Here is a 27,380-nt window from a genome sequence, read left to right as displayed (position 1 = left end):
ACAGATTGGAGAGCAAGATAAGAATTTAATTAAAAAGAAGGTGGGGTGGCGTCTGCTATAAGCCTGGAAGAGAAGAAAAGGAGTAGCTAAGGCAGGGGTCTGCAACCTGTGGCTCTCCGGATGTTCATGGACTACAATTCCCAATTGGCCATGGTGGCAGGGACTGATGGCAATTGTAGTCCATGAACATTCAGAGAGCCGCAGGTTGCAGACCTCTGAGGGAAGTGGGCCAATGCCAGGGAAATGGCTACTATGAAGTGGTACAGAAGTTGCTGAGAAACACAGACGGCAGCCACAGAATCAGAGACAACGGTCACCAGAACATGGAAAAGACCTCTTACTTGTAAAGACTGCAGCTTTAAAAAAAACCCATCCCCCCCAACACAACCTTCCCAAAGTCTTTGATTCACTAAAAGCTTCCTTAATCAAACAGCGATACGAAGCATTAATCAATATTTCCTAAGTCTGGGTAGGTCTTTGCTCATGCATTACAAAAGGCAGTGCTTTAGTCAAATTAACCACAATCAAAAACTGGCACCACGTTTACAAAGAAACAGAAAGCTCTTTCCAAGCAGGATCACCCTCAACTTGACTTGGGCAAAGGTCAGACCATGAGCAGCAGATCCTTCGACAGTAGCACGTCAAAACTGATGCCTCCATTAGCAATAAACGACAAGATTATTTACAAGGTGGGATGTGGAAAAGTTTCCTATCCCCCCTGGAGATCCCTTGATAGTTTCACAAGAAAGTGACAGTTCTAGCATAAGGGAAGGGAGATGAGCCCTTTGGCTGGACTTGCATCAACTAGTGAACCAAAATTAATGTCAGTCACCAGACAAGAACTGTGGAATGGCAGGATTGGGATATTACTCCTATGGCTGAAAGGAACTGTGAACCCGTGCACCATAATACAGGCAGGTGGGCTGCCTTGGTGGGCTTTAAGTTAAACATGTACAATTGAAATTCTTAACTTCCCTTAGAACAGGGGTGTGCAGCTCTGGCCCTCCAGATGTCCATGGACTACAATTCCCATCAGCCCCTGCCAGCTAGGTAATCATAGTCCATGGGCATCTGGAGGGCCAGAGTTGCACACCCCTGCCTTAGAAACTTCCCATTCCAGGCTCTGCATTCATAGCAAAGCAACTTCTTTGTCTCAGTAGCAGCAGCAAAACTGCTTACATTTCATAATGTTGGCAGCAGATGCATCAATACTTGCATCCATGGATTAATCCAAATTATCTGTCCAGGGCAGAATGTATGTAACTCCAGATGGACCAGCAAATTGTTTTAGTGTCCATCTCCAGGGCAATTCTGCCTTCACTGGTCTTTCCCAGCACACACAGCCAACAGTCAATTCAAAGGTACAGAGGAAAAAAACATCTGGTACAGACCTTTCTGAGATTATACACTTCTTGTCTGCAGGATTACATGGCTGAAAGCTTCTTCCTTAATAAAAACTCCCTACTGGTGGAAAAGCCGTGAGCCAGCAAGGAATCACGACAGCTTTGTACGCTAGCTCTCAACATGCAAGATTCCCCGGCTCTACTGGTCTCCCTTATGAGAAGTGTCTAAAACGCAGTGTGAAGTGGTACCTGGGAGAGGTCTGCTATGTGCTTTACTAGGAGTGTCTGAATTAACTCAAAGCCAGGTGTTCAGACTGTAGTCTGGGCCAAGCTTATAATAATGTTTAAGTGCAACAGAGGAGGGGACAGTGAAGAATCTGCCCATTTCCAGGACCAAGTGCAATCGCAGTGATGAAGTGCAATCCTGATGAAGCCCCTATTTGTTTCTGGTTTTCAGGAACAAACTAATGAACACTGTCTAACGTGGAAACAAAGGCAGGTTGCGGGGATGGGGAGAGAACCAAGGAACTCCTATATTGGCCACCACATTGATGATGTTCAACAGCATTTTAAGAGCCAGTGTTGACCTCGAAACTGTACACAATTTACTACCAGTGGCAGAATTTGCCAGACGAGGACAGTTGGAAGAATCCAGTTGGGAGACTTTTGCTACTGTGAACAACACAAAAGAAACAATGTCGTTAGGGTGCGAATGACTGTAGTGCCAAGAGAGGGACTGAGAAACAAAAGGGTTCAAAATCAATTGCACCACAAAGGAGCTTGAGCGCATGCAAGCCTTGTGTTGAGTGTTTAGTGTAGTGTAACTCAACTGGCTGAGCAGGGACAACTTGGCGGTGAGCCCAGTGCAACATCAGGGGCTCTCCAGCATGTCATCGTCCTGTGTGCTGTCATCTGTCTCCAGCTCTGCCAGCTGCCTCCTCAGCATATTCACTTTTACTTGGAGTTCCTTGTTATATTTGATGATATTGATCATTTCTTCATAGGATTCATCCAGAAATCTGGAGGATCGGTTCCAACGAAGGAAGACGCCTGGAGCAACAGAGAAACAGTATTCTCAAACGAACAGCAACAGGCACACGCTCTCTTCTCCTAAGCACCACAAAAAGGCATGGGAATACAGTGGACTCGATCTGTTTCTTGTATGCGGAAGGAGCCCGCCTCAAGCCTTCTCAGACATAAGAGGTCCTGACCGCATCAAACCTTAATGTCAGGGGGTGCATCTGGCATTTCGCATTGGGAGAACAGGCAGCTCCACAAAGCCGCTGACCGTACAGGAAGCATTGGGCTGTACATCCAGGTATGATGTCAGGGGTGAGCTACATGTTATACTTACCATGATAAAAAAAGCCTGGTTATTATAAGTACAGTAAGCATCCTTGGTATCTCCATTAAAAAACTGAAGAAGATTCAGATGGCGATGATGTGAAAGACCTTGACCTGAGATCCTGGAGAGCTGTGGCCCCTCAGAGTAGACAGTATTAATCTTCCTAAACCAAAGGTCTGGCTCAGTATGAGGCAGGTTCATGTGAATGGAACTGCTCTAAACACAGCCATGCTGTTTCCCAGGTGATACCACACAGAATGGCCATGGGAACAGCAGCTAGCCGTCCTATAATCCACACACATGATATCATTCTCACAACGGATTTGTAATCCCACAGTGCGGACAGGGATCTGAGGCCAAGAGACAACGGCTTACCTTAAGCGACCTACTAAGTTCATGGCAGAAACAAGAACGAAATCCAGGAAACCTTTTGGCCTGCAGCTCCAGGTTCAATCTTGGCTTCTCCACCCCAGCTCCATTCAAAACCTGCTCATCCAAGCTGCTCCCCGCCCCTCAGAAGAAAAGCCCCCATATCTTTTCCTCCAAGGAAGAAAATCAGCTGGGGTGTGGTCAGGAGTGGAAAAATAACCCGCAGTTAATGCTAAAAGACTCCTTTGTCTGCTCTGTCTCCGACCATTCTCCACCACCACCCACAAAACACAGGAAAGTTACATGTGCCATCATACAACATGTGAATCTTAGCCTCTATGCTAGACTCACTCGACTCTATGCTAGACTCACAGAGTCGGGTCATCATACCTTCCCAGAGCTGAAGACTCTGTGGTGCAACCGAGGGCCAGATGACCAGACTGTTGGCCTCAAAGAGAGGGTTCTTGAACCGGTTGAGTTCTTCAGGCCGATTCACCCAGGACCACAAGGACATGGTCTTCTGGGGCAGCTTGAGTTTACACCTGGCAGAGAAATCAGTATTACTCATCTGGTCTTCTGACAAAAATCACCTAAGTCATCCCCTCCATTCATTATGTGAATCCCAAGGAGCCTGAAAGGCACCAAAGTCTGCTGATTATTAAAAAGAGGGAAGGCAGGCAGATCACAGTTAGTCCTTTGTAAACTCTTGAACAGGGTAGCTACCAAATTTAATCAACACTGAAATTCAAGGTGAACTTCAGCGAACAACTATAGAGCTTCAAGATAAGACAGGAGTTTTAATACAGCAAATGAAATACGAGATTCCCGTTTTACGTGTCAGTTGCTATTTTTTCTTCCAGCAAGGACCAAACAAGAGAACAAGAGTGCTTCTCATTGAAAGGATGTGGATTCCTTGACTCCTCAAACTGGTGTTTTATGACATTGTTTCAAGACAACCCTGTACAGACTCTCTCAAGATAGCCCTGGCCACCACTCTTTATTGATATTAAAAAAAACAATAACAACAAAGGGAGGGAGGGAGGGAGGGAGGGAGGAAACCAATAAGTAGAAAAGAAAATTGATTTTGTTTTGTCAAACGCTTTCACGGTCGGAATCAACTGGCTGTTCTGGGTTTTCCAGGCTGTGTAGTTGTGATCTGGTAGTTTTTGCTCCTAACATTATGCCCGCATCTATGGCTGGCCTCTTCGGAGGCATATCATAGGCCGTTTCCGCACGAATGCGGAAGCGGCCGGGTCGGCGTTTCTGACGCCGACCCGACGATGCTGCGACCGTCCGCACGGACGGTCCTGGAAAGAGCCGGGCAGGCGGCGCCGCGGAGCGCCGGCGCCTGGCCAACCCGGCATGACCCCGGGCCTCCAGCGCGTCGCTGAGGCCTGGGGACACGCTCCCCTGGCCCTGCGCGCCTGCTCCAGCGGCGCAGGGCAGGGGTGTGTATCCCCAGGCCTCGGCAACGCGCCGGAGGCCCGGGGACAAGGTAAGTGCCGGGTGGGGGAGGCGTCTCGAAGCCGCTGCCGTTCGCTTGGCAGCGGCTTCGAGGCGGCGTTTCCCCAACAAGAGCGCTTCCGAGCGCTCTGGGGAAACGCCGGCTTCGCGGCGGTCGGGCGGCACGAGGGCGGCGCGGCTGCGATTCAGCTGCGCCCCCTTTGCGAATGGCGGCCTGGAGACGGCGTTTTTGCCGTCTCCAGGCCGCCATTAAATGCCCGTGCGGAAACGGCCATAGTGAGGTGCATTTCTCTTCGTGACTCTGAAACACGTCTTACTGTGACAAACACAGAAAACCCACAAAAGCCAAAATAGATTTTTGCCTTGAATAAAAATTTGGGCAGTGCCTTTCTTAAAAACAAATTGTTATGTAAATTCCAGGATGTGGACTGCCGTCAGTGAATAGGAATACCCATTTCCAGTGTATCGTCGTATGACCTCACCCTGCTCTCTTTACTGATTTAGACTGCTATCTTGCTGTAGCCATGGGCTCAGAAAAACTTACTGGAGTTTTTCCAAATACACATGACCTCTAAAGAATTCAAATAAAATTTAAAGGGGAACTTCTTCATTGATGCCTGTTTAAGATAGAACCCAGAGACATCCATCAATGGAGTACTTCTTTCTAAAGTCAACCTTCTGCTTAACAGGTATTTGCTGAAGAGGGTTCTATTCAATTTGCATTGCAAAACAGAACAGACTGGATGGAAGCAAATATCAATCACATGGTAGTTGGGAGTGGTGTACAGAGCTCTGTTCAGCAGGGAGTTGGATTTATATGCCCAGGTCCTTGGATTTTCTCCCTTACAAGTTAAAAACCAGGGTGAACAGGACGAACAAAATGGTCCACCTGTCTACTCATCCTTGCAAAGGATCTTCCACTTGCTTGACCCGGGAAAGGCCACTGTGGCAATACTGAGCACCAAAAGGACTGCAGTTCTAAAGCTAGATCGCAGGGATCCTGTTTTGCTTGGCATATTCTTTTGCAGTTGCTATGGGCGTGTAGGATGTTTTGTTTGCTATGTGTTGGAAAACGTAATATGGGCGTGTATGATATTCTGTTTGCTTTCTGTTGGAAAAGAAATAAAGAACCAGCAAAGAACACAAACTTATTCTGTTTCTAAATCTACAAGCAAAGTCCACATCACGGGTGCCCAACCTGTATAACAGCTAGAATAGTTAGCAGAAAGGTTTGTGGTACACCTGCACAAGAACATGAAAACTTGAGCTGCGGCTATAAAGGAGCCCAGGTTGAACTTCCTGTTAGAACAGGGCATGTGGAGGTGCTGCTCTGCACATAAACTGTTAGTACAGAACCTGTAGCATCATTTGGTATTAAAGGATGGTCACTACTGAAACAGGCTCCCTATAGGTCTGAGGAACACATTTTTTTCCTTCAACAGGTCCCATGTTTCAGCCCTGGCATGTATGTCAGGTAGCAGCTGCTGGAAAAAGACTTATGCACACAACTGTAGAAAGTCACTGTCAATCAACTAAAATTGACAACACTGGGCAAGCTATACCTATCCATATTGAGGCAGACTTGTGTGTCCAAAACCATCTCAAATGCAGTTTAAAGGTTCAAAATCAGGATTCATAACCAAATAAAATGCAGTGTTCAGTTCCTCATCCATGATGCATAGTGCAACGGTGAATGCCCGCTTTCCAATATCCCTTTTTCTCAGCCTCCAAGACATTCACCTACCTTTCATTTTCATTGCTGCCCAGGAAAGTGCCAAACTGGGAGGCATAGGAATGTTCAAAGAGCATGATGAGGAAGTGATAGTTGAACTCAAAAGAACAAGGAAACTGACGAAGAATTTGCCAAATGCAGTCCAAGAACAGCAGGAAGACTGGGGCCTCCCATTTCTGCTTGCTATTCGAGTAGGCCGACTGGGCACAGCGCAGCTGAAATGGGTGACCAGCCTGTGGGAGCAGGGGAAAGAATATTTCATGATGCACGTTAAAGATGCAACCAAAGGAAAGGAAAGAGTTAAGATTATGCAGAGTAACAACCTAAATCTTTGCAAACAACACGACAATAAAGAAATGGAGCTGAGTTTGCCTTGACCAGATTCTGTTTCCAAATTCCAGCTTGCTTTGGGCGTATTACACAGCAGCTCTCCAAAGTCTCAGGCATACAAAACACCCTCCACCACAGAAATCGTAAGAAAATCTAAATATATGCAGTACTTCCTCTTACAAACCTGAACTTGCATTAGCAGCATGAGATGCATAATCCATAATGTAGAATACTACTTGGCGTATTAATGGAATTTTGATCTGTAAATTGCTTTTTATTCTCTACAAGCAGAATGGTGAATATACCCAATATTTGACTAAGAGAGCTGTAAACTGCTGCAACCTATCTCAGCACCTGCATCTTACTGTTTGCCATTTGAGAAGCTGGGGAAAATAAAATAAAAGTTGAAAGCAGAACACTGCTTTTGTAATAAACAAAAAAGTGTGCTATTGAACAGAAACAGTCTAATACAGTCTCAAGAGGACTAGTAGGATATTTGGATACAAAGTTAAATCATATCATTTTTTTGCTGGTCACTCTTTCCTCCCCCACTTACACTTCTGCCTGGATTCTGAACAGACAAATATTTCACTCTGCCTGGAGTTTTAATATTCCTTCCAAGCAGTGGTGGGATTCAGCAGGTTCGCACCACTTCGGCAGAACCGCTTGTTAAAATGGTGCTTGTCAACAACCAGTGGTTAAATTATTTGAATCCCACCACCGGAACCGGTTGATTAAATCATCTGAATCCCACCACTGCTTCCAAGCCTATGGAAGAGCTCCAGCTCTTATTTAGCATATTTTATTTCATTCTTTCATCCCAAAAGGTTTATTGCTTTATGCACGGGCTTCCCTAGCATGAACAAGGATCCCACAGTTCTCACCTGCAGCCATTCCCGCTCAATCAGAGCTTCAAAGCCATGTATGGTCCTGCATCTCGGATCTAAAATAATCTGGGCCAGAGAAGTCACCTGTAGTGTGGAGTCGGTTCCTTCAGTCCCATGAACCAAGACGGATGCTCCCTCTCTGCAGGGGGAAAAGAGCAACATTTCGGAGGGAGAAACGTACAGCAGTAGATATGCCGCATACCAAGAGGCAGCACACTTGAACCATGAAGATGCGGATAAAAGCTCAGCTGAGTGACTTTGCACCAGGAACCATTTACCCTTCCCCAATATTTATAGAACACTTAGAACCATATAGAACACTTATCTGAAATATCACGAATACCATGAAAGAGCAGATCCACAAAAGCTCCCAAGCTCTGCCTGGATATGTACATACATACATAAATATGAACACAAACACAGGCACGTAGCGCCAAGGTGTTGGGGGTGGGGGCGGGGAGCACCGGGCAGACGCTCCGGCGGAGGCGTTCTGGGGGTGGGACGGAGCATTCTGGGGTGGGACGGGGGATTCTGAAGGCTTGGAGGGGTGCACAGCATGCACGCACACCGGGCACACTTCCCCCTTGCTCCGTCCCTGCACACACACATATATGCACACAAGTGTGTGTACATGCACACGTGTATGTAAATGTACAGAAGAGACACATATATATTTACACAAAATGCCTTTTCAATGCAAGGCAGAGTTACCTTACAGTGCTTTTGGGGTATGAGCTTTCAAGAGCCAGAGTTCCCTGCATCAGCTGCAGACAAACATAGCTACCCTATGAAACTATCTTACAAGGCTTGTTACCACAAAGTCACAAAAGGCACTTAACCATGAGAGCTAAGTGAAACCCCTTGGGGTCAAAGGCAGAATGCTTCACCAGCAGATGCCAAAGTATTTCCAAGAGCTGTTGCCTTCATGCCTTGCTTGGAGGCTTCCAGAAGCAACTGGTTGACCAGCAGAACATACAGTGCTGGAGTAGATCAATCCTGGCTCCAGAATTTAATGCTCTTACTAAACTTGCTGAACTGAAAAGCCTGATGGAGCAAAGAAAGAAATGCCATACCTATCAATGCACTGAGCAGCCAAGCAGGCAGTGGTCAGAATCTCCTTGACGTGGGTCAACCAATTGGACGCCTCCAGTTTGCTCAGCCAGCGGTCCATATTATGCGACTGGTCATTACAGGCCTCCACCAGCTTGATGAGGCTTTCCTGAAGGATATTGTACCTGTGGGGGAAAAAAGAGCAAGAATTAATTTAGTTATAAATGAACATTTTAACATCTCCCATCATGTACTGATAGGCACTCCGCCCTCACTGCCTGGAGGCTTCCTGGGTCACAAAAAATGTGATCCATGCCAGGGGAGGAGAGCAAAGGCAATCTGTAGATAAGGCAGGTCTTGAAGTGCTTCCCCATCTAGGGAAACAGAAAGATGGACCAAGGAACTGATAACCAACACAGGGACAGTGAAAGGCCAATGACAACTGCAGTTAGCACAAGAGAGGGGTCAGCAGAAACCTGCCTAAACATCAGAATTAAAATATATGAGATTTTGCAAAGGCTGCAATGGGATGTTAGATACAAAGACCCAATGCTCACTACAGGGCGATCTAAAAGCATGTGCGATTGTGGGATGGGAGAAGCACAGGGGAAGGAAAGGGGGCAAAAATGAGTGGAAATTGGTATCCTAGAAGAAGGACTCATGGAGGAAAGGGGGTTGTTCAATAGCCTCTCCACTACCCATTGTTATAGGTCAGTGGTGGCGAACCTATGGCATGTGTGCCAGATGTGGCACTCAGAGCCCTCTTTGTGGGCACGCATGCTGTCGCCCCAGTTTTGGAGCAAATTTTGCAGAGGCTGTGAGAAGTTAGGACAGAGTGGTGCCTCCAGTGCGCACTCCCCCCTGCTGGCTTTTTTCATCGCATCTCCCACCCCCCTCGCGGCGTACCCCCAGCCGTACCACCGGTACTTTTAAGCAAAACCAAGTGCAAGGCTGGAGAACAGACCTGCCTGTTCTGGTGGGAATTACGTTTCCCAGGGTCTCCTTTGAAGCCTGGAAGGTGACAGGCAGGCCTGTTTTCTTCCCGGGTCTGCCTCGGGTTTGCTAAAGCTAAGTGAGGAATGTGTGTGTGTGGGGGGGGGGGGGGTGCTGGAGAGGAATCACCCCCCCCCCATCGCTGACCACTGTTCATTGACTCTACTTTAGCAAACCGAGCAGGCTGGAGAACAGGCCTGCCTGTGTGGGAACTACATTTTCCAGGAGACCCTGGGAAATGTAGTTCCCAGCAGAACAGGCAGGACTATTCTCCAGTCTGCTTGGGTTGCTAAAGTAAATGTGTGGGGGAAGCGCCGTGGGAGGGAGGGGGGATTTTCTGCCCCCACGTGACCCAAAGCTGTGCGCCCAGTGCGTGGCGCACCCTCCTGTCCCCTGGTAGCTCCGCGACTGGGCACTTGGCAGTGGCATAACGCCAAAAGGGTGAGGGGTGCATCCCTGTGGGGGTGTGGCAAGGGTATTCCAGGGGCATGGTGGCGGTGTTTCAGGCCGATCCAGGGCAGGACGGGGCGGACAGGGGCATGGCAGGGACTCAGGGCGCATGCTTGCCCCGGGTGCAGTTTCCCCTTGCTCCGCCCCGGCACTAGGTCTCTAAAAGGTTCACCATCACTGTTATAGGTACTTGGAATAGAGTAGAAGGCGTTAACAGGGAAGACAGGGAGCCAAAGTGGTTTGAAGAAACGGGGCTGAAACACTACCCAGACCTCCAGATACCCAGTTGTCAATAACAAAGTGACTATACTTCTAGAGTTGTATCCATGGTATTTGTGAAAAAGAGCACCTCTACCTCTCCCCCAGTCTTTTTTTTCTTTGCAATATGCTTGAGCAACACTGTGAGGCTTTTTCATAGAACCACAGACACATAAACGTTGCAAGGTACCTCCAGGGTCATCTAATCCATTTCCCTGCACAATGCAGGAAATTCACAACTACCTTCCCCCTCCATACCCCCAGTGACCCCATACCCCTCCATACCCCCTTCTCCATACCGAGAAGATGGCAAAAGAAACTTCTAGAATCCCTGGCCAATCTCGTCTGGATGGAAATCACTTCCTGACCCCAAAGTGGCAATTGGCATTTTCCTGGGCATGTAACAAAGAGTCGTGAGAACCAAGCAGTGACACAACCTTTCCTGCGCTCCCTCTCATCATCTACTGAAGTTCACTTAAGTTCACAGAATCAGCACTGCTGTCAGGTGGCCGTCTAGCCTCTGTTGGAAAATCCCCAAAGGAGAACCCACCACACCATGAGGAAGCCCGTTCCACTGAGGAACTGCTCTTACTGCTGGGACGTTCTTCCTTGGGTTCAGCCGAAAACCCTTTTGATTTTATTTCAGTCCACTGGTCCCGGTCCAGCCTTCAGGGGCAACGGAAAATAACTACGAACCAAGCTCTATGTGGAATTTGTCTGCTACCTCATGCAATACTGTCTTATCTGTCTGTCTCTTTTCACTCTTGCCAGCACGACACAGCCAGAGATAAGGGCAAACTGGATTCCAGGGTGGCAGGAGAGCCAGCAGAATTACTGGCATGGCCAACCAGAAACAGCTTCAAAATAAGAGCTCCTCAAGCAGAGTCAGCATTAATGAGGAACGGAGGGGGCTTTGCCACAGGGCCCCTTCCCTTGCTACTCATGACTGAAGCCTCCACCTTAACTCCAACTACAAAATTTCTATTCAGCATTGCACATGCCATGCACGATGCATTCTAAAAGCCACCTTGTGAGACAATACTTTATTTTTAATGCGTCGCTCTAATGTTGTGGGGTTTCTTTCTTGGCAGAGTTTTTTTTGGCAGGGATCACCCACCTGAGGTGCTAGGATGCACAGTAGAAAAGCAGAGTCCTAAATATTTTAAACAGACAATGGAGCAGAAAGAAGGATTTTTTAAAAAAGTAAACCTGTTACTTAGGTCTGCCAAATTGAAACCGAAATGAACATATCAAGCCACACTACAGTGAATCACTGCATTACCCCTGGTACTGACACCAGCTGGCAACAGATGCCAAAGGTTTCCAGGAAACAGGGTTGTTTCTTGCCAGCCCAGCCTTTTAAATGGAAAGGCCAAGGAACTGCATCACAGAGCTCAGGGCTGGATCAACTCTTATGTACTTAGCAAGGGGAAAACATTCAGGATAATTTCCCACACATTTGTTACGTGTTAACTCTTAAGAGAGCCTGAATAGGCCACTTGTTTTGCAAATTTGAAGCACATTACATAGGCCCTGAGAAAATTCCTATTAAGAACACCACTGAGTACTACAAACCTACTAGGACTAAGCATATTTTATAATGACACCACAATAACCATAATACAGTAAGTCCTAAAAGGGGGACAAATTGACCCCAATAAGTGAAAAAGGGGAGAAATGATAAAACAATTGTTTGCTATCTTCCAGAACTCTATACTCCGTAAGTCCCTCAACCTTAATGAAGTCAGTTGCTTTGTTGTATTTTCTGTATAATCAATGGTGCTAAATCATCCCCCTGCCGCTACACTGAATGGGAAATGTGCACATAGTTTTGTCTGTCAAAATTACATTTTCTCCTTTGCACTTTTGCTGCCGTTCTACTTTTGTACACAACAACAAAAAAATCATTGCTAAAGTATAGATTCCCTGGCCCATGCAGCCAGTGTCATGTTCAGCAAATCCCATATGATTTTTTTTTACATTTCTGCAACTTACTTTGGGATACATTCGCACACACCCTTCCCCCATCAGATCAGTGAAGTACATTTCTTACGCAGATGAGGATTTGAGCACAGAGTTAGCACACTGCAAGGCTACAAAAGCAAGCTGGAAAGTTTGTAAATTGTGACATTTCAAATGCTAGAAGGGAGCTAAGCAAGATATCCAGTAGAAGCACCGCAAGACCCCAGAGACTTTTGTAGCCATTTCCTCAGCATGTACAGGCCAGTATGGAGAACCAGTAAAACATTAGTTCCTCTCACCTTCTGCACTGAGCTCCTCAATAGAAAAATACCAGTAAGAAATGTAGGTTACTTTTGTCACTGTTCTTCGGGCCAAGTTATGCAACACTAAGCACGTTTAATCAGTACTGACAGACAACTCAGCAATTCTTGGTGCAGTGTGTATAGGGTGGGAGAGGGGGGTTAGACTGCTTAGCCCATGGTCATTCACAAAAATCCATGGCATGATGGGATTGTGACCTCCAAAGATCACCTGGCTGCCTTCTATTCACAGGCCACCAAGGTTTAGGAGATTTAACCTTCCTTGACCAAATCCCTCAAGACGTTAGGGAGAAAGTTGATGGCAGGGTGAGAGGGCGTGGCAGGATAGGAGAGTTCCAGTTTAGTATCCTTGGGTAACCTAACAATTTCTTTTCAGCCACAGCAGCAGTGTGAAGCTGGGCAAGCATGTTTGTCCTCAGGTGTGCCATATCCAAGCACGTCTTGCAGAACACCTCCTCCCCCGTGACCGATTATTACATGTCTCTGAAATAGCCCAGCCTGGCTTACGTGGTTTCCCTATGTCCATGCTCATCTTAGCTTTGCAGTAGCCCTGAGGAAAGGTAGCCAAAGGGTGTGTGACCACCCTAGGTTGACTAGTGGCTGAGCAGGGATGTGAAAATGGGTCCCCCCAGGACTAAGTCCAGCACTCCAGTCAATTCATCACATGGGCTCTTTTTAGGGGATGTTTATAAAAAGTAGGCTAGTAACTGCAACAATGTGCTTACTGTCCGTGATCTTGTTTTACTCTTCCGATTCCACACACCCCAAATTCTGATCCTGAGACAGCTGGAGTGGTGTGCCTGGTAGCGGGTTGCTTCTCACACTCACCTCTCAATGGATTTGTGAATCCTCCTCCATTGCGGATAATGGGCCTCCTGCTCAAAGCCTCCCCCTTTGGCCCGGGCTTGCTGGGCGATGGTCAAGGAACGGGTGTCGATGATGTAGCCACGCTTGCCAGCCCGAAGGGTGGCATTGATCAGCTTCTCGTCCTCCTTGCAGCGCCTCGCGTTAGTGCCCGTGAGTGGCTGGCTGCTGCGCATCATCACCTGAGACAGGAGCGGAATCGTGTAAGTGGCTGCACTTTACTCTGACTTCTGTGGCGGAGGAATCACACTTTCAGCACTGGCATAAAAACATCAGCTCAACATGGCAGCAGCAAAGGCAAAAACACTGGCTGAACCAGTTGGCACCAGTTATTTTCTGAGTGACTTCATGTTTGCGTGTAGTCTGACACTTACCTTGAACACCGAGGTGTCAAAATGGAAGCCAAGTCACAAGCTGAGGACATAATCCTAGATTTAAAGGTCAAATACCAGTTAAACGCTAGATTGATCTCTAAGGCTCATTCCGCACATGCAGAATAATGCATGTTCAAACTGCTTTCAGTGCTCTTTGAAGCTGTGCGGAATGGCAAAATCCACTTGCAAACAGTTGTGAAAGTGGTTTGAAAACACATTATTTTGTGTGTGCGGAAGGGGCCTAAGGGAAAGGGTTCTGGTTCAGAGGTTGTGCAAGGTTCCAGGTCAATCCACAGCATCTTCACTTTTAAAAAGGATTAGGCAGCCACTGTTGTGTCTAACCTCTGCCTGAGACCCTGGAGAGCCACCTCTGGTCAGAAAAGATAATACTGACCTTGACAAATCAAAGGTCTAACCCAGAACAAGTCAGCTTTATGTGTATATTTTCACACAAAAAAAACTCCACTGCAATGTGATATCTACATTCAAGGTTGATCCAGGTGTACATGCTTCCTGGCACCTCTCAAAATGACTGTGCTGGCTGCAAAGGCCAAATTTATGTTCACTTGAGGTATCAGAGCAGTTTCTTGGGACCTGTTGTAAGCTTCCCAAAGAAGCACAATTTACTAGGTCTGGTTAGCCATGTTTACAGCAAAAGATTTGTGGTGGCCAGTCAATGACCAATCAAATCACTGCCTGATGATCTAAGACAGTTACGCATCCTGTTACTGATGTGGTGACCTTAAGGGTCAGAATGAGATAGTAAGGCAAGATTTATTCTGCAGTCATAAACCCTCCCTTCTCACAATGACACTGTAATAATTTAATCAGATTAACTGCCTGAAATGCAGTGCCAGTTTTTATGACCTTGAGGTCCCAGGGAGTGAAACAAGGGACCATAATTTCTAGCACCTGAGTGTCTTATTAATTGGTAAAGGCCAAAGCTCTGGTATTTTGCTAACATGCAGCACAGTTAAATTCTCGCTTATTATTTTAGAACAGATCTCAGCCTCAACCAAACTTTGGCTCATTCCGCACATGCAGAATAATGCAATTTCAAACTGCTTTCAGTGCTCTTTGAAGCTGTGCGGAATGGCAAAATCCACTTGCAAACAGTTGTGAAAGTGGTTTGAAAACGCATTATTTCGCGTGTGCGGAAGGGGCCTTTGAAAGAACAAAAACTGCGGTGGAACTCCGTTTCTTGACAAATAAAATCTGGGGTCATCCTAGGAAATCACAAGTGTCTTGGCACACGATATATTCAAGCAGCAACTTACCATCCCGTTTTTCTTGTGGTAGTAGCTGAGGACTGGAAAACGTCCGCCATGGCGAAACATGGCAACTTTGCAAAGAGTTTCATCATCAATTGATTTAGGGACAGTGACAATCGGTGGGTAAGAGGGACACACAGAGAAGTCTTTGTTGACATAACTCAACCTCCATTCATTTGTCTGCGGGATAAAAATAATTTGCAAAATATGATAACTCACAAGATAATGGTTCCCTGGTGGATCAACAAAGGAGAACGAGTGCCATTTTAAACCATCACGTTTGAGATGTAGAGGCACCACAAAACTTGGAATTATTACTCTTCCAACAAGGACCCCTCTTCAACCTCGTTTGCTTTTCCAGTTTCACAAGGGCCCACTTGCTAAGCTCGCTCATAATTATTATTTATAGCCCACCTTTCTGGCAGAAACTCGAGGCAGGTTACAGGATTAAACAGTGCAATCAGGCAGCACAAGACAACCCACGCACTGTGCAACAGGACTAGGATTACAGAATTAGAACATAATAAACCATAAAGAATGAATTACAAAATAAAGATAATGCAATAAAAGCAGATCACACCTACAATATTCATGCAATAGATTATTCCATTATGAAGGAACCCTCCTGAGCTGTTCATTTTTCCACGGTTCTAATCTTTTTTAAATGTCCTCTTGAGATTGTTTTGCACATGCCCCTTTCCAGTTTTACGTACTGTTAGATATTGAGTCAATTACAAGAAGGTCACACTTGACCTTAAACACACCTGATGCATAAAAGCAAGCCACGCTGATACAAGCCAGATGCAGAATGCCTGTTCTCAGAAAGCTCCTAGAACCAACCTAATAACAAATTATAACGGTCAAGGCAGAAAAGTTCTTTAAGGGGTGAGTCCTCAACTGAACAGGCTCCATGCACAGTGGAGGGGTGCCCGCCTATTTCAAACAGGACTTACGACTGAACTGAGAAACTCAAATTCTTGCTCAGGTAAAAAGGAGTGCCAACCATCTTCAGTGACTTCAAACATGGGTCGGTAAAAGAAAGGATACATCAGGGTGATGGAATCTAAGGTGGACAGGGCCTGCAGGGAGAAAGAGAAACATTTGCCGTGTTTGCTGAATGCTCTTTTCCTCAAGAGGACAATGATCCCACCAGACATTCTAAAGCTCTGCTTCATCTTCTTCCCTTAGCCTATTATTACTCTTTCCACAATCTTTACTGGCTACAATGTCCGTCAACACACATCTCCTGACAGCTATGTTCTCTTAAGAACTAAAAATATAAAATGGTCAGAAATTCTGAAGTCATGGGAGGGGAGGCAGAGAGTTGGAAATGTTGGAGAAAATGACCTATTACATAGTACTGGACAGATTGGGATCTGTCCCTGGAACCATTTGTATGCCAAAAAGGGACAGGTGGAATGCAAAGGAAGGGGAGGGAGGGAGGGGTGGCATTCAAGAGAGGGAAGGGAGGGGGCCCGGCATCTGGACATGGTCCACCCACCCTAGCGAAGGGAGGGGAGGGAGGGGAAGGGATGGCATGCAAGGGAAGGGTAGTGAGGGGTGGCTTGCAAAGGATGGGAGGGAGCGGGTGCTCTACTACTGACCCACAGCCCCACCTCTAAATTGAGCATGGAAACAAGCAGGCAATCAATGTAAACATCCTAAAAAACTGTAGAAATTGTGGTTTGTATCTGATGGGATAAGCTTTCCAGAACATTAGTTATATTAGGAAGTATTAGTTACATTATAACATTATATGATAAATTCCCTAATAAAACCAGCATGACATGCCTCCACAGAAAAGGTCCTGTCTATGATTGTGACACACAGCTGCATTCCACAGAGCTGCCCCATTCACAGAACCCCTATGGTTGAAAAGGAGCTCACATAAAGTTCTGAAAATGGTAATTGGAGAGATCTGACAGTTGACTGTTGGAGTACTGTGTTCAGTTCTGGTCACCACATCTCAAAAAGGATGAGATAGAAAAAGTGCAGAGAAGGGCAACAAGGATGATTGAGGGATTGGAGCACCTTCCTTATGAGGAGAGGCTGCAGCGTTTGGGACTCTTTAGTTTGGAGAGGAGACGTCTGAGGGGGGATATGATTGAAGTCTATAAAAATATGCATGGGGTAGAAAATGTTGACAGAGAGAAATTTTTCTCTCTTTCTCACAATACTAGAACCAGGGGGCATATATTGAAAATGCTGGGGGGAAGAATTAGGACTAATAAAAGGAAACACTTCTTCACGCAACGTGTGATTGGTGTTTGGAATATGCTGCCACAGGAGGTGGTGATGGCCACTAACCTGGATAGCTTTAAAAAGGGCTTGGACAGATTTATGGAGGAGAAGTCGATGTATGGCTATCTTGATCCTCTTTGATCTGAGATTGCAAATGCCTTAGCAGACCAGGTGCTCGGGAGCAGCAGCAGCAGCAGCCCATTGCTTTCACCTCCTGCAAGTGAGCTCCCAAAGGCATCTGGTGGGCCCCTGCGAGTAGCAGAGTCTGTACTAGATGGACTCTGGTCTGATCCAGCAGGCTCTTTCTTATGTTCTTATTACTGGGAGAGAAGTTAACAAAGAGAGCTTGGAAACAGCTGTAAGCTGTCTGGTCCAGGATTCTGCTCAGGAGTGATAAGGAACACATTTTGGGCTTTTGGTTAAGGGCAGGATCCATAACATGCTTAGGGAAAACAGCTCTAAAACTATTTTAAAATTGTACTTCCAGAAGCATCTTGTGTGCCAAATATTTCTGACTATTTTAATATTTAAAACAAGTCCCTCCATGATAATGATCTCTACCTATCTAAGCTTTGAAGACACAGCCAAGGTTTTCAATGAAAACTTCAACTTCATATGGGAAGTTGGCTATGGGAGCACAGTAACTGGGCACGGTACAGCTACTAGGAACAGTAGAAATAACCTCAAGAGCATGTGACCAAGATCAAGGCTGCACAGAACCCACTCTTAAAACTGACATAGGGAGATAGATGAATTTTGCAGCAGAAGCTCCAGGTGATTCTCTTTCGGTCCTTTTTCTAGGCCCCACATGAATTGTCCTGGTCCACATGTTCTTTTCAAATCCTTTAATGAAGCTACAGTATTTGTCAGTGTTCTGCTAGTGACAGCTTTCTCCAAGCATGCAGGAAGCTGGTGAACTTCCCACATCATCACAGCATTTTAACGGATGACTCAGTGTGACCAGGCTTCAGCCCACTGCATATAAAACTACCTTTACAAGCAAGGGAACCTGTATTTGTGTATATGGACCAAGGAGTGTTCTACATATAAATAAATGGAATACCCCAAATATATGCAACCAATTGCACTGATACCCCCACTTTAAGAATCAAAAGAGGAAATGAGAACGCTTGACTATATTCTTGGTCAAGCTTCCCATTTCAGACACATTCCACTCGCAAACTGAGCATGACTCTAGCCTCCAAAAAACCCCACTGGAAGAAAGGAGACCGTTGATCCATCATGCCAGCTCCTTCGAATCACCTTACCTCAATGGAGCCAGCTATGTTCAGAGACTCCTCCATGCCGGGAATGTCAAGCTGAATAATCCGCAGGTCTTTGCATTTGATAACGATGGAGCCCAAGGAGCCCAGAAACCTGTAGTGATGAAAGGTAGGAACACTCAGGAGGAAGGCAAAGAAGCATCTCTGAGAGCCTTCAAATGCAGCCATCTACAGCATCCCATGGCATTCAATGGGGAATATGATGCAATGGGGGGGGGGGGGGAAGCCACACAATTTAGCTGAAAAAACCCTTAATTCATAGGCAGGAGCAGATGACTGAGAAACACTAAAGAAAGGGAGGAGCTACAAGTTACCTCAGCAAACCCAAATAGAATGCTGGACTAAGACCGAGGTCACCTTAGCTCAATTTACTATGAAGTTCACTATGAAGTGATCGTGACCAGGAACTCTCTCTCTTTCTAACTTATATCCTATAGGGCTGTTGTGAGGAGAGGTATCAAGACCCATGTTAAGCAGCCCCTAGTTCTCTAGAGGGATAAAAATGGATGGAGTAGAAGTTCTCAAGGATAACAGAAAAGGTGATGGGGAGGAACATATGCAGCACAGAACATGAACGCTATATATAAACTTGTTTCCCTCAATGATCTCCTAGCTGTTTATTTCCTTTCTTTCACAGCTGGCAGAGAAGAGGCACAGAACAACTAGGGTGGAGGTGTCCAACTCTGGAACTTCAGATGTTCATGGACTACAATTCCCATCAGTCAACTGGCCATGCCAGCAGGCACTGATGGGAATTGTAGTCCATGAACATCAGAAGCACCAGAATTGGACAACCCTGACCTAGGGGGAGGAAAGCTGAAAGTGAGAAAAGAGAAAGATGACTCTCCGGAACTATACAGAACTATACTAGGCAATAAAGATCCATCTGCAGTCTCTCTCAATGCCTCTGATTTCTTTACTTCTTTAGGCATGTCAAGGCCTCCATGGCGTTTATGAAGCACAGACTCTATGAAGCACAGACTCCTACAAAATACTTTCTCTTTCTGAATGAGAAAAGCCTCATCTTAAAAGACATTTCATTCATTCATTGCAAACATACAGAATGAAAATGTCCAAGGACGTGCATCATTTCTCCAAAGGAAAAAACTGGGAAATTTGAAGAGAACTGAAAAACTCCTTTTCCCGCACTTTCAGTATATCTGGAATGGAGGACCAAGTTTTACTCAAAAGGTGTAGTAAGCATGTTTATGCAAACCTAGGTATAATTAGATAACAGCCATCTCTATGTATACTGTACAGATACACAATTTTCTAGAAGAGTTCTTTAAATTTAAACAATTTTGGCAACAATCAATATGCTGCAATGTGTTTTATGATAATACATTACTAAAGAGTTCAGTGTTTTAATTGTTATCAAATTTAACTTAATATCTACATACACTGGTAGCCCCACTTATTGTGACTATATGATAGTGTTTCTGTCTTAATCATACACGTACACTGGGAGCCCTACCTATTATGACTATATATGTTTCTGTCTTAAGCATACACTTAATTTTATTTATAACTTATTTTCCTTTCTACCTCCAACTTTTTCCCCCTGCCATTTAGATGGCAAAAATTTATTTTTTTTATTATTTTTTTTATTTATTAAACTTTTATGCCGCCCCATCCTCCAGGGGCTCTGGGCGGAGTACAGCATAAAACATGGTAAAACAAGTCACTAAAATCTTTAAAACAGCGGTAACAAACATTAATATTAGTCCATAAAATAGCTTAAAACTCATAAAACAGCAAAAAACCATAATACATAATAAAGGCAGTCCGACTCCACGAATTCTAAAACCTACCCCCATGAGGGGGGGGGCGGTGGGAGCCCCTCAATAATGAGGGGACCCTGATGTAACTGCCCTAGGGGCAGGAGGGCAGGTAAGGGGGCACCATGTCAGCCAGCTATGGACGGCACTCCAAAGGCTCCGGTGGAACAACACAGTCTTACAGGCCCTAACCGGAACCTTGCACTCCCAGGTCCCGCAGGGGACCCGGACCTAACTGGAAGGAAGGGTGTTCCCACTCAGGCTTGAGGGGCCAATGATGCGTAAAGAGTCCTGGCCCTCGTGGAGGCTCCAGCCTTACGCGCGCATCATAGAGGGGCCGGGGGCCACCAGTAAGTTGGCCTCTGCAGGAGAGAGGGCCGAAAGTTGGGACATATATGGGGTGATCACCCGGTCCAGCTCACGAGGGAGTCCCAGGGCCGCATAAAAGCCTTAAAGGTCAAAACCCACACCTTGAAGATGATTAGAATTCAGCTTGAGGGAGCCAATGCAGCTAAGCAGTTGCAACACCAGAGGCTGGGATGTATGTTCTCTGTGAAAGGCATGCTCTCCTGTGAGCAGGCGTGCTGCCGCATGTTGGACCAGTTTTAACTTCCGAATCAAACGCAAGGGAAGGCCGGCGTACAGCGAGTTACAATTTAAGATACATATGGTAAGGCAGCATAGGGTGCAACGGTTTTCACAACTCTTTCTCAAGTAATGGCTATATTAGCCATTTGTTATTGAAAACAAAGACATTTATACCTTTATATTTTATAAAGATGCCAGACTCTACAATTTTATATGTGAAGTTATAATTGCCACGTGCTATGTGGTCCAATCAGAAAGTTTCGTTTTGGTAGTAAAGTACTGTACATATTCCAATTTCCTCCCAAGAGTAATTTTTCCCCCAGAGGAAAAAAAATAGGGGAAAAAACTTTACATCTCTAACCGTCACAACAGTCAGTTCACACATCTAACCTTTTCTCCAAAATTATAAACGTTAGGAACATGCTATCATAATGCGGAAAAGAAAAAGACAGGAAATGAGAAGAGAGAAAAAGAGAGATCGTGTTGAATTCTATATTACTCAGAATGCAGGCAAGATAAGTACCTAATATATGCCTTTCTTTGTCAATGTGAGCTGCTTTGGGAGAAGATAATATCTTTCTTTTCAAGACAGTTAACTTAGAAGTACATTAAATAAACAACATGGAATGCTGGATAAAGGAGCCCAGAGACTGATGCTGATCCCTTCTGAGTTGAATGGGTTAGATCAGGGGTAGGGAACCTGCGGCTCTCCAGATGTTCAGGAACTACAATTCCCATCAGCCCCTACCAGCATGGCCAATGCTGACAGAGGCTGATGGGAATTGCAGTTCCTGAACATCTGGAGAGCCGCAGGTTCCCTACCCCTGGGTTAGATGAAGAAAGTGGAATCGACCTGAACAGCAAAGCAGATCATGGCTATGATCACTTTAAGCTGGATGAAGCCACTCACGGAGCCTAGGAAGAGTTTAGACCTGCAGGGCCAGTTTCCATGGTGAGGGAGTGGACTAGACACAGCAGATCAGCAAAGCGGCTGAGGTCAGCCTGGGATCTGGGGATTTACACTGAGTGCTGCCAGGCCAACAGACCCTTTTTGCTGTTATGCAAGAACTGCCTAAAACTTTACCATAAGACTGCTCAACGTACACCCCTACAAACAAACAAATCCCCCCTTCCATATCCTTTAATGACATTAAGATAAATACTAATTAAAGGAACCAATCTCTAGCATACCCTGTTTCCCCCAAAATAAGACAGATATTATTTTTTGCTCCAAAAGATCCGTCAAGCATCCTCCAAAAATCCGGAAAAATCATGCTAGGTCTTATTTTCAGGGAAACAGGGTATTAGCTGTTTTTATACACTGCTATTCTCCTCAACGAGGATCTAAAGTGGTGGTGTGGTGTGGTGTAAGAGTAGTGGAATGGATTTATTTCTCCGCTCCTCCACATAAAGTCTGCTGAGTAAACTTGGGCTAGTCACAGTTCTTTCAGAACACTCTCAGCCCCATCTACCTCACAAGGTGTTTGTTGGGGGGAGAGGAAGCAGTGGCCACTGGGACCTTTCCACTTATGTTCAAGGGCCAGGCCAAGCTTGTAACCAGTTCTTCTCGAGCAAGAAGAGAGAGCCAGCATGGTGTAGTGGTTAAGAACAGCATGGTCTAATCTGAAGACCCAGGTTTGATTCCACACTCCTCCACACGAGTAGTGAACTCTCATCTGGTGAACTGGATTTGTTTCCCCTATCCTAATTATGTAGTCTGCTGGGTGGCCTTGGGCTAGTCACAGTTCTTCAGAACTCTCTCAGCCCTGCCTACCTCACAAGGTGTCTGTTGGGGGGAGAAAAGTTTGCAAGTTGTTTTGGAACTCTTTACAGGAGAGAAAGGGAGGGTATAAATCCAAACTCTTCTTCTTTGACACATCAGTCTTCTGTCTTCTCCTCAATAACCCCCTTTGTGAAGGATAACCACTTTTGTGAGGTAGTCTAGGCTGATTAGCCCAAGGTCACCCAGAAGGTTTCCTTGGCCCAATGGATTCCAGATCTCAGTCTGGCACTATAACCACTACACCACATTGGTAGAAAAGTATGCATTTGACCTCTGAGCTGGGGCCATACGGTGTTCCTGCTTTGCAGGAATGACTGAGCTACGAACTTGGGATCTTATGTTCACATACCATCACTGAGTCCTACTAACTCCACCCCGTCATCATCTGGGTACCATTCAGGATACCAATGCTGTGATCTACCTTCTTCTCTTTATAGCATTCCAACCCAACAAGAGAGCACTTTACTGCTTGTACCATACATGAACCAAGAGCAAAAGTAACTGCCCCACATCTTTAGCTTCCTCTAGCGGTCTGTCAGAATCTAAGGCTGCATACTTTCCAAAGGAACTGTAGAGAGAAAAACCCTACTTTCCTCCTTCAACTGTCATATGCAATGCGCAGGATTCTTTACTTTAATTGGTTATTTATTTACAATAATTATGGGATGAGACAGAATTAAGGGATGAGACAGAAATGGAAGCAATGAATTAAAGGTATAAAAATATATTGTCGAAGGCTTTCACAGCCAGATTCAACTGGTTGTTGTGGGTTTTCTGGGCTGTGTGGCCGTGGTCCGGTAGATCTTGTTTCACCTGCATCTGTGGCTGGCATCTTCAGAGGTGTATCACTGAGAGAAGTCTGTTATAAGAGAAGTCTGGACACAGTGTGTAACAGACTCCTCTCGGTGATACACCTCTGAAGATGCCAGCCACAGATGCAGGCGAAATGTTAGGAACAAGATCTACCAGACCACAGCCACACAGCCTGGAAAACCCACAACCACCAATATAAAAATGTGTTTTTTAATAAACCCCTCAAATCCAAGGTCATGCTTTTATTTCATCCTTCCTCTCAGAAATTCAAGGTGGCAGTCACTGTCCTCTGCTTTGTAGTTTATTCTAATAACCCTGTGAGGTAGGTTAAGATGAAAGAGCATGAAGGCTACCCACTGGGAGTGAGTGACAAGTCTAAAGGTCACCCTAGTGCAACACTCTGACTAGACTAACTCACATTATTCCGTCTCCTCTGCCTTTGTTCATCCTGCCAACACACTCCCAGGCAAGATTTTTTCAACAGAGCCAGACTCATCAGCCAAGCTGTACTGGGAAGGTTTTAAACAAACTAACCAGTTGATGCCCTCACAAGGGGAACCAGGGCCATTTCCTCTTTTTTTTTCACACCCAAGGAAATTACAAAATGGCCTGGCATGGGTGTGGTGAATAGGCTTATTGTCCTGTTTCAACACTGTTCCAAACTGCTTGCTGCTCTTTAGCAGAGAAGAAAGAAATGTATGTGAGAACACAGGATGCCAGGAACAAACTGAAAGCCCAGCAGGTTATGATTCATTTGTTCCACCAAATCATTCAAAGCCAAGAAATCCTTCAACCCTACAAATGCTTGCCTGGGGAGTTGAAATAACAGGGGGAGTTCATGAAATCAGGGAAGGATCAGAAGGTTATGAAACCTTTTGCCAAAATAGGTCTCCTCCACTAGAACGATGTTCTTGCAGAAATTCAGCACAGACAGAAAGACAACTCCTTCATTCAACACATAATTAGCTTATTGAAATGACTGCCACAAGACAAGGAGATGGCTGCTAGTTTTTTTAAATGGTTACAATACTAGCCATAAGTGCTAAGCAGAGCATTCATGTTCACAGGAAGTATACCTTTGAATTCAAAATGTGAGGGGCAGAAGACAGTCACACCCTCCTTGTGAGCACCCAATGGCCTTTGGTTGGCTGTTCTTGGAAACAGAACGCTGGACAAGATTACACTTTGGTCTCAGCCAAGAGCACAGTACTTAGGTTATTAATCCAGAGTGTGCAACACCAGGAGGGGAAGAAGAAAAACAGGAGGAAAGGAGGTACACCCTAAAACCAAGATAAGCAAGCCATGTCAGACACCGGGCCTGAAAATAGAAAAAAAAACATGAAGCGTAAAGATGCAGGAGTAGGGGACAGGAACCCCTGTGGATTTCTGCTTGTCAAAATCAGAAATCTTATCTCTATTTTTAAAAAGAACCTGCAGAACAGGGTAAAATAAAAACAGGGCTTTAGCTAGTCTGATGGGGAAGTTCTCTCTGACATTATCTGCAGAAATCAGACTGTGTGCAGGAAAGAACAATTCCTCCATTCAGTGAAGGAAAATATTGTTGGAGAAAGAAAAGTATTATTGAAGGTGCCAAAGACCATGTCACAAAACTTCCTTGGCCAAAAAACACAGTAGAATAGCAGGCATTTTACAGCTATACTTATTGCAATAGTATTCTAAGGCATCGACTGTAGAGACTGGCACTCCGTAATGCCAGTTCTGCCACAAATTCATTTAGAACCCCAAGTGAGCCATTCTTCTTCAACGTTGTAATTTATTGATCCCAGTCTACCTTGCAGGGTAGCCTTCATGATTCCAGAGTGAACATAGGATCCGAACCCTTATTTTTTAAATTGTGTATTTTTAGTGACATTATCCTACCCAAATATTTCAACCTAGACCTTGGGGGAAATAGGATACCTTCTGCAGGCTGCATCCAGTTCTCCCACCCTGTCCCCAGATGGAAACAGCAGCATTCTCACCGCTTTTCAATGGAATCAATGTTGGAATGAAGAAGCCAGAGTTCCTCTACATTGTCCTGCCGACGCGATGAGAAAATCAGGTGATGTCCCGTCAAGCAGAGTGTCCCCTCCACCAATGGATAAAAGGGACGGTGAAGGATGACATTATCAGCTCGAGGCGTCTTGATAAGCTCTGCAAACTCCATGCTTTCTTCCAGAATTGGCACAATGTCTCTGCAGCCAATCAGTACAAATCTTAATTTTCCAGAGAGACTCAACTCAAGTTCTTAGCAGCTTCCACGCAGGCCACAACCCTTGAGATTACCGTACTAGCTGTGAGTCAACCATTTAGCAGGGATCATCGCTGCAAGATCCCAGTTCTTGCTGGTCAGGAGGAGAAGATCTTGAAATCTGTTGCTTGGAAAAAAACAATGAATGTATTAATATTCATGGAGTTTCAAAGAGAATAACCTACAGGTAAGGAGAGGATTGGCAAAGTGACTTTCAAGGGAGGAAAGGGGAAAGGTGAGATGTCACAATCCAGGGTTCAGTGAAGCTGCGGTTTTACGATGTCACAATCCTATCTGTCTCCTGGTGTGATAAGGGGTGAGAGGGAAACATCTCTTGTCCCCCAATTCCGAGCCATTTGCCTTTTTTAAACCCCTAAAAGGCTGAAGAACTTCAGAGAAGATTTAAAGGTGGTATGTTGTTCTCATTCCCTCTTTCAATCTCTGCAAAGGGGAAGGAAAAGGCTAAACCACTGGCTGCCCGTGTGGTGAGTTTAACCAATCCCACAAACCAGCATCGAGGCTGGACTATGAGCCAGTTCCTGACAGCAGGTGTAGTATAAATCTCAGTCTTCTGACCCAGAAGGAAGAGCTGAACTGAACACAGCCTAACTGGAAAAGTTACCCCTGTTCTGAATTAAATTTGAGGTACGACGATAGGAGATTATCAACTGGTATTGCTGGAGGGAAGGGGGCGCATGAGTTTCCAACACCCAATTGTAACAGGATGAAGGATAAGGAAGAAAGAGAGTAACATTTTCTTTATCTCTTTCTTTTTTTGCTAGAATCACAGGGAATTAACTACCTTTTTATGTCTGGCAGAGGGAGGAGGTGTCTAATACCCTAACTCCCCTTCCCACTAAGGAGCTACATTGGAAAAGGCAGGGTAGCTAGAAGTGGGGCAGTAATAGGGATAGTTATCCCATGAATGTGGGATGGGAAATAACATTTTATGCAAATGGGGCAAAAAAAAAAAGGCCAATACCCACCTCTGGGGGGAAAAATCAGGGACGAAGAGAACAGATTAAGGGGCTCAACCCCCAGCTGGCGGAGGAGGGGTTGCAGGGTCCATGAGAGGCAGAGGTGCTAGGCGGGCTGTCAGAATAGTCTGGCAGCAAAGGGGTTAACCCTTAGCTGCATTAAAAGCGGGGCTCAATCAGACCATAAATCAACGCCCCCCCGTTTCTATCCCCCTCTGCCAGCCAAAAGGAACTCCCCTCAGCATCTCTATGAAAGATCCAGCCGTCGGGGGCAAAAAAAATCCCAATCTGTACCCCGGATGTTGAGATACCCACAAGCGAAGAAAACGTTGACCAATCCACTCCCGCCAAATCCACGTGATTGTTTCGGCGCCCAATCCACTTCCTTCGTCTGCTCCTCCGGCAAATGAGGGCGGAAATAGAAATGCAGACGGGAGGGGAGGAGCCAGGAGGGAAAACGCGCCCGCCTCTGAGCCGTCGCTTTTTTCCCTTACCGGAAACATCGTGTAGAAAATACTGCCGGCTGGGTACACATTCGCGAACCCAAAGGTTCTGCAACCAAATCCCACCACCCCGCGAAGCAAACAAATAAATTGGTTGTGGTGGGTTTTTATATATGACTTTACTATCAAATAAATTTACGGCCACTTCTGT

General features: G+C 45.6%; 1 protein-coding gene across 2 annotated transcripts; it reads right to left on the bottom strand.

Annotated features, from left to right (window-relative positions):
* Positions 1–221: 221 nt before the first annotated feature.
* On the bottom strand, positions 222–27,007 carry MTMR9 (myotubularin related protein 9). Of its 2 annotated transcripts, none has more exons than XM_048517399.1 (11): positions 26,736–27,007; positions 25,481–25,876; positions 18,522–18,630; positions 15,966–16,091; positions 15,019–15,192; positions 13,332–13,549; positions 8,544–8,705; positions 7,468–7,609; positions 6,266–6,486; positions 3,448–3,599; positions 222–2,393 (listed from the first exon to the last, which is right to left on the bottom strand). In XM_048517399.1, the coding sequence occupies exons 2-11, from the start codon at positions 25,663–25,665 to the stop codon at positions 2,215–2,217; spliced, it is 1,668 nt and encodes a 555-aa protein (XP_048373356.1). In that variant the 5' UTR covers positions 25,666–25,876; positions 26,736–27,007; the 3' UTR covers positions 222–2,214. The 2 variants fall into 2 exon arrangements, with proteins under 2 accessions (XP_048373356.1, XP_048373347.1); XM_048517390.1 differs by having other exon boundaries at positions 25,481–25,870.
* Between the last annotated feature and the right edge of the window lie 373 nt (positions 27,008–27,380).

Source organism: Sphaerodactylus townsendi, linkage group LG01 (genome assembly GCF_021028975.2).
Source record: "Sphaerodactylus townsendi isolate TG3544 linkage group LG01, MPM_Stown_v2.3, whole genome shotgun sequence".
NCBI lineage: Eukaryota > Metazoa > Chordata > Lepidosauria > Squamata > Sphaerodactylidae > Sphaerodactylus > Sphaerodactylus townsendi.
This window is presented reverse-complemented; position numbering and strand designations above follow the sequence as displayed.

What these genes read in the sequence shown, in the direction of transcription:
- MTMR9 (XM_048517399.1), bottom strand. Translation starts at nt 25,665, where the DNA reads ATGGAGTTTGCAGAGCTTATCAAGACGCCTCGAGCTGATAATGTCATC. An exon ending in ACATAGCTGGCTCCATTGAG is followed by an intron (nt 16,092 to 18,521) that starts GTAAGGTGATTC and finishes TTCTCCCTGCAG; the next exon opens with GCCCTGTCCACCTTAGATTC. An exon ending in TTGAGCGGGAATGGCTGCAG is followed by an intron (nt 6,487 to 7,467) that starts GTGAGAACTGTG and finishes CTGCTCCCACAG; the next exon opens with GCTGGTCACCCATTTCAGCT.